At 40.6% G+C, this 17,489-nt stretch overlaps 1 protein-coding gene across 3 annotated transcripts in view; it reads left to right on the top strand.

The window, feature by feature from the left end:
• The window catches only part of ARHGAP8 (Rho GTPase activating protein 8), a 113,361-nt gene that overhangs the window by 34,551 nt on the left and 61,321 nt on the right, over positions 1-17,489 (top strand). For all 3 annotated transcript variants that reach the window (XM_030539842.1, XM_030539835.1, XM_030539829.1), the window contains exon 3: positions 35-175. In XM_030539842.1, the coding sequence (XP_030395702.1) occupies positions 35-175 (141 nt within the window). The remainder of the gene's footprint in view (positions 1-34; positions 176-17,489) is intronic.

Genomic DNA, 17,489 nt, shown 5'->3' with positions numbered 1-17,489 from the left:
AGCTGATTTTATAAATTCTTGCTTACTGCTTTAGAATTACAGAAAGATGAAGCAGAATATGCAATAATGGAAAAGCGAAAGACCTCCTTCACACCAGCAGCATGTGAAGACACTGAACTAAGCATTAATCATCCATACTACGATGTTGCAAGGCATGGCATTGTGCAGCTAGCAGGTATATTTATAAAAATTAAAATGCATGACATTTCCTAGATTTAGCAGATGTTACTCTGCACCTTATTATATTGTTTCATATTACACTATTTAAAGTGATACATGGGAATAGTGTAGACACTTTGGACCCCGATCCCAAAAGAACCTAAGCATGTGCTTAACTTCAAACATGTGACTAGAGTTTAAGTACACACTTCAGTGCTTTGCCAGTTCAGGACCATCGGCCACAAATTCAGGTTTGGTTTTGTTTAAAAACAAAGGTACAAGACCTAAATATGAATAGATATATTTGTTTATAATCAGTGAAAAGTTATTTTGTTTTTCATTTCCTGTATGTTATGAAGCCAGACACATGATCATTCTGCTAACCCACAAGAAACAGAAAAAAAGAACTGAGCAGTCTAAAATGTTACTGTCTAAAATGAATGAAATGCAAAATGTAAACTATCAGTGTAAATGATGAAAATGTAAATGTATCACCTGACTTTCAAAGAGGAAGTCAATAGGAGCGGCAGGTGCTTCACTCCTTTGAAAATCAGGTCATTAGATTTTAAAAAATTCTGTTTTTAATAACGTATCACATTTTATTTGTGACAGGTAAGCACATCTTTAAAATGTTTATCTTGATTGTGTCCCCTGTGGGTTTTTTCCCTTTGATTTGTTTTTGGCACTATTTTAACTTGCAACACAACAGTAATGCATAATCCTGAGCTTATGGGTAACTTTGACATTTTTGCACCTCAACTACAAAGCCTGGCATTTTTTTCAGAATGAAATAATAACTAATAGTATTTCCCACTTGTCACCCTGATGAATCCCTAAATTCTTTACAAACTTAGAGCACAGTTTTTGCACCTTTTACTTGCATAGGGCTGGGTCATAAATTTCCTGAATAAGGATGAATTTAAGCATATCCTTAAATGCTTTCCTGAATCTAGGCCATAGATGGCAGTATAAGAGTCATTAGTACTTGATCAATTGATTTACTCTGGAGATCTTGAAGTATTAGATGAGCCAATTCATTCTGATATGGCCAAACCCAGACATGTCTGGGTTGACACACAAATAGGGTGAAATCCTAGCTCTGTTGAAGTTGATGGGAATTTCACCATTGACTTCTATGGGGCCATGATTTTACCCATAATATCTGTTGAAGATATATGTATATTTTCAGATAAAACTAATTTACCTCAGCTTCACAACAAACTTGATACACAAAGTAAGAGTTAAACCCATGGCTAAGAGAGTACAAGATTCAAACTCTATTAGGGTTGCCAACTTTCTAATCACACAAACCTGAACACCCTTGCCACACCTCCTGCCCTCCCTTTCCTGAGGCCATGCTCCTGCCCCGCCCCTTCTCCAAGGCCCCACCCCTGATCACTCCATCCCCCTCCATCCATCACTCGCCTTTCCCCCGCCCTCAGTCACTTTCACTGGGCTGGGTCAGGGGGTTGTGGAGCAGGAGGGAGTAAGGGCTGTGGCTGGAGGAGGGGGGCAGGCTCTGGAGTGAGGCCAAGGATGAGGGGTTTGGGATGCAGGAGGGAGCTCTGGGGTGGGGTTGGGGATGAGGGGATTGACGTGCAGGAGGGTGCTCCAGGCTGGGGCCGAGGGGCTTAGAGTGCAGGAAGGGGCTCAGAGCTGGGGCAGGGGGTTGGGATGTGGGCTCGGGGGGAGTTTGGGTGCAGAAGGGAGTTCTGACCTGGGGCAGGGGGTTGCGGTGTTGGAGGGGGCAAGAGTGCAGGTTCTAGCTGGGCATTGCTTACCTTGGGCAGCTTCCAGAAGCAGCCAGCATGTCCGGCCCTAGGCACAGGGGCCAGGTGGTTCCGCACGCTGCCTGTGCCTGCAGGCACTGCCACTGCAACTCCTATTAGCCATGTTCCCAGCCAATGGGAGCTTCAGAGTCAGCGCTCGGGGTGAGTGCAGCACATGGAGACCCCTGGCCTCCCCTGTGCCTAGGAGCTGGACATGCACAGCCACTTCCGGGAGCTGCGCAGAGCCAGGGCAGGTAGGGAGCTTGCCTTAGCCCCGCTGCACCACTGACTGGACTTTTAGTAGTCTATTAAAATCTCCTGGATTGCTTTCAATAGCCACCGGGAGATTGAGGCTGATTCCAGTAGACTCCCAGCCAACCCAGGATGGTTGGCAACCCTAAACTCTATTGACTGAGCAAGATACTAATCTGACAGAACAAAAGTACTTTAGGATGTTTGTGTCAGGAGCTTGTCCCCTGACCACTCCTCTGGTTCTGCCCTCTGATTCTGCTTAGGCCACTAGGCAAGACTCCTGTTCACATCTCTGGATCACACCACCCACACCCCAGTGTATGACAGGGAAAAATACCAAGACATCAAAGCTCGCCATGAAGTCTCTGAAACTAAATTAACAAAGAAATGTGAATGAGCAGGCAAACCCTTTGAAATAGAAAAGAAATTTAGAAACACAAATAGAGACGTTAACAGAGACTTTGAAGATATCAAGGTCATTATAATGTCCCTCCAGCAACCTCTACCACCTGCCTCGTTACACATCGTTATAGGATAATACTTCAGTAAATAAAAGGGATCATCTTTTATATTCAACTTTAGCAGAGCTGCCAGAAAATTGTCCATAAAGGCAATGCTTTTTTCCCCGCTGTTATAACTAGCACCCGAATGTTGTGGGCCTGGATTTGAGAGTTTGAACTTTTCCTTCTGGCAATACATTATATTTCCAGTCTCTTGTTGTAAGAGAGGTTTTCTTTTATGTTTGTGTACCTCATCTTCCCTGCATTCGAAGCCCCAGTGGAATTCATTGACACTTGTCATTTGTCTACTGTAGCTGCTATTAATTCTAACAGATATCTCTGTGTTTATACTTCCTGGAGGATATCATAGAAATGTAGGATTGGAAAGGACCTCGATAAGTCTTCTAGTCCATCCTCTGCACTGAAGCAGGACTAAGTATTTTCTAGACCATCATTATAGGTTAATCATGGCTTATAAGCACAGTGCCTGATGCGCAGCTTAACCCTCTGAAAGATGCAGTTTGAAAATTTCTTCTGAGATTTGCGTATTATTTTTTATTTGCATGGCAATCTTAGTGATTTCTTCTGAATGAGGAAATTGGCATGAGTGGAAACTGGTTGTTGAACAAACTAAGTACCCTGTAAGCAAACAGAAAATATGTCCTCCATATTCTGAGTGAGGTTCTGCCCCTTGAGTAGGAGGAGTTTAAATGATGGGGAAATTCAAAAGGGGCCAAAATATTTGAAGTAAATAATATATATACTCTTCTTCTTGAGCCAACTCCTTTAAAAAAAAATAAATCATGTTTTCACTGATGGTGAGCTATAGGAAAAGAGAATACAAAGTGGATAAAGAATGTTAAGTAGCCTTTCTATTCAATAACAGTCTCGCCTGACTTATATTTATTTGTGGATGTTCAGCTCAGTCTTGTGACATATCAGGGGAGGGGCATTTGCTTCAAGATTTCTCTGGAGTGAGAATCAGCATGGTTTTAAACAATACTCATTTGCAGCTTTCTTGTTTCATTGTTGAGCTCCCTTCTTAAGCATGTTTGCTAAAACTGAAATCAAAAGGCTATATATCTATCCCTAGCTTAACTCCATTGAAGCAAATAGAAGTACTCTGGGGATGCATCTGGTTAAAATGTTTACTTCTGTACAAATTATCTTCTTAATGTGGCAGCCTTGGTAGTCAAAAATAACTGCTTTAAGATCAGAAAGCAGTGGTTTTAGCTGGCATGTCAGTCAGGAATAACATGCTGGAGCTTAGTAACCACATTGAATGATTTAAATGCAAAACCCAAGTGCATTCCAATAGCCAGCAGCTGCACATCAGAATCTTTTTGTTTAATATTTAAAAATCATAAAATTCTAGGGGAGAATCAAATAAGAAGAAAAGATAAAGGAGACGGCAGGGAGGGAGAATGCTTCAATTCAGCAGAGAGACTTCTCTACTCCCTCTTTTAACTAGTAGTCAATCAAATTCATATGCTTGCTGGATTTAAAGCATCTCAGAAAGGAATAGTCTTTTCAAATCTCCTTCCCTTCTGGGAAAAGGTCAGTTCCTTTTGAAAACAAAAATCATTTTAAAAAAATTATTTGTACCTAGTTTATTATACATTTTAATCATCTCTCAAATAAAACAAATTATAATTTCAGTGTTTGGAGTGGCTTAGTTAAAGTAACTCTGCAAGCTGTTCATTCTATTCTCATTTTATGGTTGAAAGACAATGGAATATATTACAAATTGGTAAGGAATGAGAGGACAGAATTTAAGTGAAGATTCTGTGCAATAATTGTTCTGGCTTTTACTTTGATTTTATTTTCCACAATTTTGTAAATGCAAAAAATGGCCTTTCATTATGTTTTAATAACAATCTAATATTCCTCCCATAAATTAAAATAATTTATACCTGCTTACTATAACAATAGCTTTGACAAGATCCAAAAGATTCTTTGAAGTCTATTTCACACTGTATAAATAAGAACAAAGTTAATCCAATTTCCACTGTCAAACAAAAGTATGGTGGATTTTTTAAAGAGTTCTAGCTGTAGTAATTGTTCAGACTGAAATTGGGATGTTTACTCAGATTGACTTGTCTCATTAATGCTGATATGCAGTTGGCTATTTTACATATATGTCAGCTTGAAGCATGCAAATTATTCTGCTGGTCTGGCGATGTACCCATTTGTAAGCATATGAACATTTTTGGAATCCCAGAGCAGTAAAGACTGTTGCAGGACTGATTGTTTTTACTTTAATTTTGATTAAAAATAAAATTGAGATTTTTTTTCTTGTGGTGCAAGTGGAGGAACATGTAAAAGCTACATAATACATCAAGCTCTTTCCCTTAGCTTCCTCTGACTGCCAGAAGCTGAGATTGCATGACAGGAGATGGATCACTTGATAATTGCCCTGTTCTGTTCATTCCCTCTGAAGCGTCTGGCACTGGGCGCTATCGGAAGACAGGATACTGGGCTAGATGAACCGTTGGCCTGACCCAGTATGGCTGTTTTTATGTTCCATTATCCTCCCACAGTATGGTCTCTAGTTATTTCTTGCATGATCATGTGCAGTGCTTTTGCATGTGTGCTGATTTTGTGTGTTTCTAGAAGAATTTCTGATTTCTGCTGTCTTAATACTTAGATATGTGCTTTTGTCCTGTTAGCTCAGGGGTAGACAACCGATGGCACATGTGCCAAAGGCGAGCTGATTTTCAGTGGTACTCACAATGCCCGGGTCCTGGCCACCAGTCCGGGGGCGCTCTGCATTTTAATTTAATTTTAAATGAAGTTTCTTAAACATTTAAAAAACCTTATTTACTTTACTTACAACAATAATTTAGTTATATATTATAGAAAGAGATCTTCTAAAAACATTAAAATTTATTACCAGCACACAAAACCTTTAAATTAGAGTGAGTAAATGAAGACTCGGCATACCACTTCTGAAAAGTTGCTGACCCCTGTGTTAGCTGTTAGGCTATAGCTAGTCATTTGAGTTGACTTGGTCTTGGTTTTAAATATGCATGTTCACTAGCTCCTACCCCTTTTCCACTTAAAATGATTGTTACAATAAGGTCTCCTCTATACATTTCTCTTTTCCAGTCATTTTAATCGAAAACCACAAAATACAACATTCACATAGCCCATACAAGAAATAAATGTTTCGTATCGGTCTTTTGGCTATCAGACTATACATACTATATTTGTCTTTTAGAAATCAAAACAGAAAGTATTGCACAATAGGAAGGTCTAAAGTCTTAGGGTATGTGTGGACTGTGTGTTTGCTCAAATTCAACAGGAGAACAAGGGTCTGTTTAGGGTCTCTCTTACTTTATGATACCCTAAGAACACAGGAATCTCTATGTAAAAGAAAATGAAGCTGAGCTTGAGCATCAAAGTTCAGATCTGAATGTGAACTCTTTCAGAATTTGGGAGTGTTTGGATCTGAGGATCTGGTCTGGGCACATCTCCAGACCAGACCAGTGGTCTTTCTAATCTGGTACCGTGTGTGACACTGGTAAATCAGGTACCAGCTCTTGACAAATCTGTAGGTATCCACTGAGCACTGACAGATTCACAGCCGGAAATTAGACCTGTTCAGTTATATGTTAATACAGTTGAACAGTGGGTGTTAGACTTTTAAGGATGTGTTTGGACTCTGTAAAATGTTTGTAAATTGATGCATGTGTTAATCTTATTTGTAATGTCTGTATTCCATGCTACAAGGTAAAATATGTTTGTTTTAGAATTGTAAAAATGCCTGCTTTGAACTTGTGAACTCAGATGGGAAGAGAGACTTCCCCTACCCATCCAGAAGGCATATCAAAAATTAAGTGGTCCATTGTAGGACAAAAGCTTTGTTTATTTCCCCATCTACCCATGGAGAAATAAGTGCAGAAGGCTTCATCCTATCTGTCTGAATGCTGGAAGAGGGAAATAAAAATAGCTTTCTTGCACTCTCACAAGGGCTGGAGTTAAGAAATAAAAAGCGGATGGCTTCAGGGTCAACCTGGATTAAGCCCTAAAAAAACATTCAATGCTGACAAATTACTATATCTCTCTCACCAGTCATCACAGACTGGAACTGATTTGTGTATATATGCTTGCTTGATTTCACCTGTAAATAGCTGTCATTTCTTTTTCCTAGTTAATAAACCTTTAATTAGTTTATTGCAGCATTGGCTACAGGTGATATCTTTTGGTGTGAGATCAGGGTAAGCGCCTGGTCTCTTAGAACCGGAAGCAACTTGAGTATTTTGTTATCTTTGGCATTGGTTACCATTTATCACTAAGTCTAGCTTGCCTGGGTGACAGGATAGACTGGAGAGCCCCAGGGAACTGTCTGTGACTCCATGGTAATATTGCTACAGCAGTCTAGGAGTTCACATTTGTTACAGGGTTGGTGAAATCTAATTATAGAACATACCATCAGTTTGGGTTGTCTGCCGCCTTTTTGACAGTCTGCCATGAGTTTGGCACACTTGGTCGTGAGCCACTCCAATAAGTCTGAAACTGTTTTTCCACCAGTAGTTCATTAATTGTTTCAGAGGAAGGTATAAAATCTCACACTTGAACAATATAGGCCACAAGGTATACATGTTCCATTGAACCAGCCTTGTATTTCTTTGCTCTCTTTAATCTGCATTTTCTTGGAAGCTACTTGTGAAACAGCAAAATATTGACTTTGTATCTCTAAAACTGGTGCTAACCCTCAATACAACACCAGAGCATCTCTGTAATACAGAGGTCCAAATTCATTCCAGGTATAACTCCACTGACTTCAGAATTAAATCTGGGATGGGTTTGGCTCACTCTGCTATTTCAAGTTCAAGAATGGAACCAGATGATACTAAACAAACACTTAATTACATCAGAAAGTTAGTGGTGCCTTCTGCTTTTGTCTGACTGAAAGAACAAGATGTTTGCCAAGAGTTTAAGAAAACTGTATGGAAAATATATTAAATGTGATTGGTGAAGAGAACAAACAAAGGCACAGATCCAGGAAACTACCTCTGCATGCACTTTAATCTGTCCTTATATAGGAAATCACTTGAGCACATGCTTAGGTGCTTTCCTGAATTGAGCTAAAGCCATGATTCCAGATAGTCTTTTCATAGACTCATAGACTAATAGGTCAGAAGGGACCAATCTGATCATCTAGTCTGACCTCCTGCACAAGGCAGGCCACAGAACCCCACCCATCCAATTTTATAACAACCCCTATCCCAGGATCGAGTTATTGAAATCTTCAAAACTGGTTTGAAGACCTCAAGCTGCAGAGAAACCACCAGCAAGCGACCCGTGCCCCACGCTGCAGGGGAAGGCGAAAAACCTCCAGGGCCCCTGCCAATCCGCCCTGGAGGAAAATTCCTTCCCGACCCCAAATATGGCGATCAGCTAAACCCTGAGCATGTGGGCAAGACTCACCAGCCAGCACCCAAGAAGGAATTCTCTGCAGTAACTCAGTTCCCATGTCATCCAACATCTCCCCGCAGATCATTGAGCAGACCTATCTGGTGGTAATCCAAGATCAATTGCCCAAATTAACAATCCTATCATAACATCCCCTCCATATACTTATCAAGCTTTGTCTTAAAGCCAGGAAAGTCCTTTGCCCCGACTACTTCCCTCGGAAGGCTGTTCCAGAACTTCACTCCCCTAATGGTTAGAAACCTTCGTCTAATTTCAAGTCTAAACTTCCTAATATCCAGTTTATACCCATTCGTCCTCGTGCCTACATTAGTACTAAACTTAAATAATTCCTCTCCCTCCCTAACGTTAACCCCCCTGATATATTTATATAGAGCAAGCATATCCCCCCGCAGCCTTCTTTTGGCCAGGCTAAACAAGCCAAGCTCTTTGAGTCTCCTTTCATAAGGCAGTTTTTCCATTCCTCGGATCATCCTTGTAGCCCGTCTCTGAACCTGTTCCAGTTTGAATTCATCCTTCTTGAACATGGGACACCAGAACTGCACACAGTATTCCAGATGGGGTCTCACCAATGCCTTGTATAACGGTACTAACACCTCCTTATCCTTGCAGGAAATACCCCGCCTGATGCATCCCAAAATCGCATTTGCTTTTTTAACAGCCGTATCACATTGGCGACTCATAGTCATCCTGCTATCAACCAGCACCCCAAGGTCCTTCTCCTCCTCCGTCGCTTCCAACTGATGCGCCCCCAACGTATATCCAAAATTCTTATTATTAGTTCCTAAATGCATAACCTTGCACTTTTCACTATTGTATTTCATCCTGTTCCTATTACTCCAGTTAACAAGGTGGTTCAGATCTTCCTGAATAGTATCCCTGTCCTTCTCCGTGTTAGCAATACCCCCCAGCTTCGTGTCATCCGCAAACTTTATTAGCACATTCCCGCTCTTTGTGCCAAGGTCAGTAATAAAAAGGTTAAATAAGATCGGTCCCAAAACCGATCCTTGAGGGACTCCACTAGTGACCTCCTTCCAGCCTGACAATTCACCTTTCAATACGACCCTCTGGAGTCTCCCCTTTAACCAGTTCCTTATCCAACTAACAACTTTCATATTCATTCCCATCTTTTGCAATTTGACTAACAGTTCCCCGTGCGGAACCGTGTCGAACGCCTTACTGAAATCTAGGTAAATTATATCTACCGCATTTCCTTTATCTAAGTAATCCGTCACCTTCTCAAAGAAGGAGATCAGATTGGTTTGGCACGATCTACCTTTAGTAAATCCGTGTTGCAATTCGTCCCAATTACCATTGACCTCTATGTCCTTGACTACTTTCTCCCTTAAAATTTTTTCCAAGACCTTGCATACTACAGACGTCAAGCTAACAGACCTATAATTACCCGGATCACTTTTATTCCCTTTCTTAAAAATAGGAACTACATTAGCAATCCTCCAATCATACGGCACAACCCCTGAGTTTACCGATTGCTTAAAAATTTTCGCTAACGGGCTCGCAATTTCACGCGCCAGTTCCTTTAATATCCTCGGATGGAGATTGTCCGGGCCCTCCGACTTCGTCCCATTGAGCTGTTCAAGTACGGCCTCTACCTCAGTTGCGGTAATATCCACTTCCATATCCACATTCCCGTTTATCATCCCTCCATCATCCCAAGGTTCACTAGTCTTATTAAAAACTGAAGCAAAGTACTTGTTTAGATGTTGGGCCATGCCTAGGTTATCCTTGATCTCCATTCCATCCTCAGTGTATAGCGGCCCCACTTCTTCTTTCTTTGTTTTCTTCTTATTTATGTGGCTGTAGAACCTTTTACTATTGGTTTTGATTCCCTTTGCAAGGTCCAGTTCAATGCGGCTTTTAGCCTTCCTCACTTTATCCCTACACGTTCTGACCTCACCAAGGTAGCTTTCCTTGCTGATCCTGCCTTTCTTCCACTCCCTGTAAGCTGTCTGCTTTTGTCTAATCCCCTCTCTGAGTTGTTTGCTCATCCAGTTTGGCCTACGACTCCTGCCCGTGGTTTTTTTCCCCTTTCTCGGGATGCAGGCTTCCGACAGTCTCCGCAGCTGCGACTTAAAGTAATTCCAGGCCTCCTCCGCATTCAAATCCACTAATTCCTCCGTCCAATCCACTTCCCTAACTAATTTCCTTAACTCTTTAAAATTAGCCCTCGAGAAGTCAAAAACCCTAATCCCAGATCTACATTTGTTTATCCTTCCATCTAGTTTGAACTGAATCAGCTCATGATCACTCGAACCAAGGTTGTCCCCTACCACCATTTCTTCTACGAGGTCCTCACTGCTCACCAACACCAAATCTAAAATGGCATCTCCTCTCGTAGGTACTTCAACTACTTGATGAAGAAATCCATCCGCTATCACATCCAGAAAAATCTGACCCCTATTATTCTTGCAAGTACTCGTCCTCCAGTCTATATCCGGGAAGTTGAAGTCCCCCATAATCACACATTTCCCCTTTGTGTTTACTTCATTAAAGACATTAAAGAGGTCTCTATCCATATCCCAATCAGATCCCGGCGGTCTGTAGCACACGCCAAGCACTATCTCAGGGGAAGCTCTAGTTGCTTTTTTACCCAATGTGATTTTCGCCCAGACAGACTCTGTCTTATCCATTCCATCGCTTCTTATTTCGCTACAGTTAATGTCATCATTGATGTACAAGGCTACTCCACCACCTTTGCCTTTCTTTCTGTCTTTCCTAAACAGCACATAGCCTTCAATACCCATGCTCCAGTCATGAGTACTATTCCATCAGGTTTCAGTTATCCCTATAATATCCGGTTTCACTTCCTGCACTAGTAACTCCAGTTCCTCCATCTTGTTACCTAGACTCCTCGCATTAGTGTACAGGCCTTTTAATTTTTGGCGTTTGGCATCAGTGACATTCTTTCCCCCGTCGTGCAGAGACCTTTTACCACCAGCATCACCCGCAAAGAACTGGTTTCCAAATAAATTAAGAACATGACTGGAATTCAGAATAGTGAACACAGTCAGAGAAAGGACTTGTGAAATGAAAGCAGTACCATTTTTTTTTTTAGAACTGTGAAATAACTGTGGAATCTTCAAATCCATGTCTGACTCAGTGCTCACTGAGTGGATCAAATTTGTGTCCTAAATAATAAACAGTTTGCTCCTGCTGTCTAAATTAATTATGCTTTTAAAAAAAAAGGTTTAGAACATGCATGGGAATTTTGGTGCATGTTAAAAAGCATTGCGGTTTCCTAGGGAGTGAACAATTTAAGTTCAAACAACATCCTTAAAATTGTTGGCCAGGCATCTCTGTAATTTTCTTTTACATTCTTTCTTCATCTAAAGATTCCACAGGGCTCACCTGGGACTTCCGTGGAGCAAAGACCTTGTGCTGGGTCTCCAGAAAGGGGAGAATTTCATTTCTAGTGCTCTTGGCTGGGATTGTCAAAGTTGCCTAAGGGATTCAGACTCACTTCTAACTCCATTCAAATAAATGGAAACTAAGCGTTTGAATCTTCTAAGAAGCTTTGAAGATCTCAGCTCATAGTGCTGTAGTTGGAGGGGGGAATGTCATATTTTGGCTTTTGAGTCACATGTTACTTGTTTTGCAATTTTCTAAGCTTGGTGGACAAAAGTTAAAGTTTAGGCTGCTTTAGGTTATCCTGGGAACCTTTTTGACCTCAACTACGCAAGTTTCAGATAAGCAGAAAGGACAACCATCCATACCATCACTGACACAAATGAGGCTTAGTCCCATTACATAAAAACATAAGCATGTCCATACTGGATCAGACCAATGGTCCGTCTAACCCAGCATCCTGTGTTCTGACAGTGATCGGTGCCAGATGCTTCAGAGGGGATGAACAGAAAAGGGCAAGTATGGAATGACCCATCCCCGGTATCCAGTCCCAGCAGTCGGCAGAAGTTTAGGAACAACCAGAGCATGGGGTTGCATCCTCTTGGCTAATAGCCATTGATGGACCTATTTTCCATAAACTTATCTAATTCTTTTTTTAACCCAGTTATAGTTTTGGCCTTCACACATCCCCTGGCTATGAGCTCCATAGGCTGTGTGTGGTGTGACGAAGTGTTTCCTTATAATTGTTTTAAATCTGCTGCCTATTAATTTCATTGGATTATTCCTGGTTCTTGCGTTACGTGAAGGAATAAAACTTCCTTATTCTCTTTCTCCATACCATTCATGATTTTATAGACTTCTATCATATATTCCCCCATAGGTTTCTCTTTTCCAAGCAGGACAGTCCCCTTTTAATCTCTCCTAATTCAGAAACTGTTCCATACCATTAATCATTTTTGTTGCCCTTCTCTGTACCTTTTGAATTTCTAATCTATCTTTTTTGATGTGGGGCAACCAAAACTGCACACAGTATTCAAGGTGTGGCATACCATAGATTTATATATTGGCATTATGATATTGTCTATTTAATCCATCCCTTTCCTAATGATTCCTAACATTCTGTTACCTTTTTTGACTGCCACTGCAAATTGAGCAGATGTTTTCAGAGAACTATCCACAATGACTCCAAAATCTCTTTCCTGAGTGGTAATAGCTAATTTAGACTCCGTCATTTTGTGTGAACAGTTGGAATTATGTTTTCCAATATACATTACTTTGCATTTTCCAACATTGAACTTCATCTACCATTTTGTTGCCCAGTCACCCTGTTTTGTGAGATCTCTTTGTAACTTTTCGCAGGCTGCTTTGGACTTAATTATCTTGAGTAATTTTGTATCATCCGCAAACTTTGTCACTTCATTGTTTATCCTTTTCCCCAGATCATTGTTTATCCTGGTCCCACTACAGATCCTCGGGGCACCTTGCTATTTACTTCTCTCCATTGTGAAAACTGACCATTATTCCTATCCTTTGTTTCCTATCTTTTAACCAGTTACTGATCCAAGAGATGACCTCCCCACTTATGCCAGGACTGCTTACTTTGCTTAAGAGCCTTTGGTGTGGGACCTTGTCAAATGCTATCTGAAAGTTCAGGTACACTATATCAACTGAACTCTCCTTGTCCACATGCTTGTTGACGTGTTCAGATAATTCTAATAGATTGGTGAGGTGTGATTTCCCTTTCCAAAAGCTGTGTTCACTCTTTCCCAACATTATGTTTATCTATGTGTCTGATAATTCTGTTCTTTACTATAGTTTCAACCAATTTGCCTGGTACTGAAGCTAGGTTTACCAGCCTGTAATTGCCAGGATAGCCTCTGAAGTGTTTTTTTAAAGATTGGCGTCAGCTTAGCTATCCTTCAGTCATTTGGTACAGAGGGTGATTTAAGTGATAGGTTACATACCACAGTAGGTAGTTCTGTAATTTCATATTTGAGTTCCTTCAAAACTCTTGGGTGAATACCATTTGGGGCTAGTATCTTACTTCTGTTTATCAATTTGTTCCAAACTCTCCTCTATTGACACCTCATCGGGGACAGTTCCTCAGATTTGTCACCTAAAAAGAATGGCACAGATGTGGGAATCTCCCTCCCATCCTCTGCAGTGAAGACTGATGCAGAGCTTAGCTTCTCGGCAACAACCTTGTGTTCCTTGAGTGCCCCTGTAGCATCTTGATCATCTAGTGGTCCCACTGATTGTTTGGCACCCTTTCTGCTTTAGATGTACTTAAAAAAAAATTCTGTTAGTTTTAGTGTCTTACTAGTTGCTCTTTAAAAAAATGTTTGGCCTGCCTAATTACACTTTAACATTTGACCTGCCAGAGTTTATTCTTCCTTTCTATTTTCCTCAGTAGGATTTGACTTACAGTTTGTAAAGGATGTATTTTTGATTCTAACTGCTTTTTACTGTTTAGCCATGATAGCATTTTTTGGTCTTCTTACTGTTTGTTTTCGTTGTTGTTGTTCTAGGTGGGAATACATTAAGTCTGAGCCTCTATTATGGTATTTTTAAATAGTTTTGGAAACTTGCAGGAACTCTTGTAACTGTACCTTTTAATTTCCATTTAACTAGCTTCCTTATTTTTGTGTATTCCCCTATTTGAAGTTAAATGCTACTGTGGTAGATTTCTTTGGTATTCTCCCCCACCCCACAACAAGGATGTTAAATTTAAGTACATTATGGGCACTATTACTGAGTGGTTCAGATCTGTTCACCTATTGGACTAGATCCTGTGCTCCACTTAGGACTAAATCAAGAATTGCCTTTCCCCTTATGGGTTCCAGGACTATCTTCTCCAAGAAACTGTCCTGAATAACATCCAAAAAGTGTATCTCTGCATCCCGTCCTGAGGTAACTTGTACCCAGTCAATATGGGGATAATTGACATCCCCCATTATTTTTAAGTTTCCTGATTCTGTAGCCTCCCTAAGCCTTTCACAATCACTGTCACCATCCTGGCCACGTGGTCAGTAGTATATTCCTGTTGCTGTACTTTTATTATTCAAGAATGGAATTTCTATAGATAGAAATTCTATGGTACAGTTTAGTGCCATTGTGGTACCATTTTTTACAAACTGGTACCATTATCACTAGGCTTAAATTATTTGGAAATAATAAAAATATGGGAAACTTCTATTGCTGCTGTGGCTACCTTCCTAGATTTTGGCCCCATATCTGCTCCCATTGAAGTCAGTCGGACAACTCCCATTGATTCTAGTAGGAGCAGAAGCAGGCCCTGTAGCTATAACTGACATTTTAGGAAAAAATAAAATGATCGTAGTATTTTATATTTTAATATAAAAAATCCTCAAAAATAGTGCTTGGCTTTACAAGAATCCCAAGAGTTTATTTGCAAATTGGGATGAGCGACATCCATTATAAAATACCTTTTGATCTGCAACATGCAGTTAGCAATTGCAATGCCATCCATGGTCTTAACTGAAAAGTAAAACAATTTTCCTACCTGTCCTTCCCTGCATCTGCTGGTTGGTGAATTTTTTTTTAATTAAAACTTATATTGGTGATTAAAAAGTGCTGTGCAATGTACATCTATTGCAATGCTCAGCATAGACTTGAAATATGGACAGAAAATCCCAAAGGGTTTCCTGTGATCTTATATTTTAATTTGCACAAATCTTAATCTGGACTGTACAAATTATATGCTCCTTCTCAATGTGGAAGCGTCTTCTGTCAGCACATAATGCACAGGAACAGTTTGGTTTCATAATATTAAGAGAACTGGCTCAACACAATCTGCTCCAGCTGATAGTTCTGATGCTGTCACAGCCAATGATCTGCTGAGGTCTCTTCCTTTACACTCTTTGCTTTAGGTGCATCTGCATGATCTTGGGTGATTGATCCAAGGGCAGCACTTAATATCCTCACATGCCACAAGAGGGGAAATCCATTTCAGTCCCTGAAATGTCTGAGAGCGCAATTTAGCTCAATAACTTCAGAGATTTATGCCTTAGTGGTGAGAACTATGGGCCAGATTCACAAAGGTATTTAGGCACCTAAAGATGCACATATCCCCAAGTGGGATTTTCAAAAGTGTGTAAGCAGGTTAGGTGTTTAGTTTCATTGGGTGTTTAGTGCCTGACCCGCTTAGACACTTTTGAAAATCCCATTTGGTATATATCTGCATCTTTAAGCGTGTAAATACCTTTGAAAATCTGCTCCTTATTCTGCAACTGGCTCCATGTGGTCAGATCCCTGTCTCTGCACGGAGCACACTGAAGTTAATGAAATTCTGCAGGGGAGAAGGGCTCTGCCCATGTAAAATTAATTGCAGTGTTTGGGCTCCTTAAGGACTTCAATATTGGACCCAATAATAATAATAATAATAATAATAATCTTTGCACTTACATAACACCTTTTCATTTGAAAATCTCCAAGTAATTTATATAGTGATTTTCCTTTCAAACTTTTATAAACAGGTAAACATACTGAAAATGAACATAGAAACAAAACAAGCATTTAAGAAAGAATTGAGTTTTTAGCCTTTTTACATCTGGCTATCATCTGGCAGTTTCATACTAACAGGCAGGAAGCAAGAGAAATCAAGACAGTGAGAAGCTCAGATGGTGTTCAAACCAATGGGAAAAAGCATTAGAAATTAAACTAAACATAAATTGCTGATCTGAACTGCACTGTACTTTTGAGAAGTTTGGGATTCAAACTTTATGGCACAGGCCCGCCTGCATGACTCATATTTCTTCAGTGAATACAAATGGTCTCCAGAACTAGAAAACGTGGGCCTCCTCTTTAAGAAATGGTACTCCTTTGCTCTCTGTCCCTCTTCCTCTTCTTGAGATGAGTGTTGTCATTACAGACCTCTTCCCTAGTGGTAGGTAGAAATAGTGCTGAGGCCACACTGCTGGCATCGCAGTGGGGCTTGTTCCCACTTCGTTCTGTCCCAGTTCTTCTGATTTCTTTTCGGGGTATTTAGAAGCTGTAACTCTGAAATGGGAGGAAAGATGGGCAGAAGGAGTAGTTTTACTTGAATATACTCATCTGGAGAGGGGGAATGGCAACAGATGCAAGAAGCACCATTTTTCAAGGAAGGTTGAGCGTTATCCATTTTCATCTGAAATTCCTGGACACCATCAGTCCATGAAATAAGGAAAAATAAGTTAAAACAAATCACTGAGAATACTGTTATTAAATGTTAAAATAAAGGCCTATCTGTATGCCGTAGGTGCTCTTGACACAATATAAAAGTACATCCTAAATACAGAAATTTAAGAACTTATCACAAACCCTAAAAGCAGCAAAGAATCCTGTGGCACCTTATAGACTAACAGACGTTTTGGAGCATGAGCTTTCGTGGGTGAATACCCACTTCTTCAGATGCATGTGGTGGAAATATCCAGGGGCAGGTATATATATGCTAGCAAGCAAGCTAGAGATAACGAGGTCAGTTCAATCAGGGAGGATGAGGCCCTGTTCTAGCAGTTGAGGTGTGAAAACCAAGAGAGGAGAAACTGGTTCTGTAGTTGGCAAGCCATTCACAGTCTTTGTTCAATCCTGAGCTGATGGTGTCAAATTTGCAGATGAACTGAAGCTCAGCAGTTTCTCTTTGAAGTCTGGTCCTGAAGTTTTTTTGCTGCAGGATGGCCACCTTAAGGTCTGCTATAGTGTGGCCAGGGAGGTTGAAGTGCTCTCCTACAGGTTTTTGTATATTGCCATTCCTAATGTCTGATTTGTGTCCATTTATCCTTTTCCGTAGAGACTGTCCAGTTTGGCCGATGTACATAGCAGAGGGGCATTGCTGGCATATGATGGCGTATATTACATTGGTGGATGTGCAGGTGAATGAACCAGTGATGGTGTGGCTGATCTGGTTAGGTCCTGTGATGGTGTCGCTGGTGTAGATATGTGGGCAGAGTTGGCATCGAGGTTTGTTGCATGGATTGGTTCCTGAGCTAGAGTTATTATGGTGCGGTGT

The sequence above is a fragment of the Gopherus evgoodei genome, chromosome 1 (assembly GCF_007399415.2).
Source record: "Gopherus evgoodei ecotype Sinaloan lineage chromosome 1, rGopEvg1_v1.p, whole genome shotgun sequence".
Taxonomy (NCBI): Eukaryota; Metazoa; Chordata; order Testudines; family Testudinidae; genus Gopherus; species Gopherus evgoodei.
This window is presented reverse-complemented; position numbering and strand designations above follow the sequence as displayed.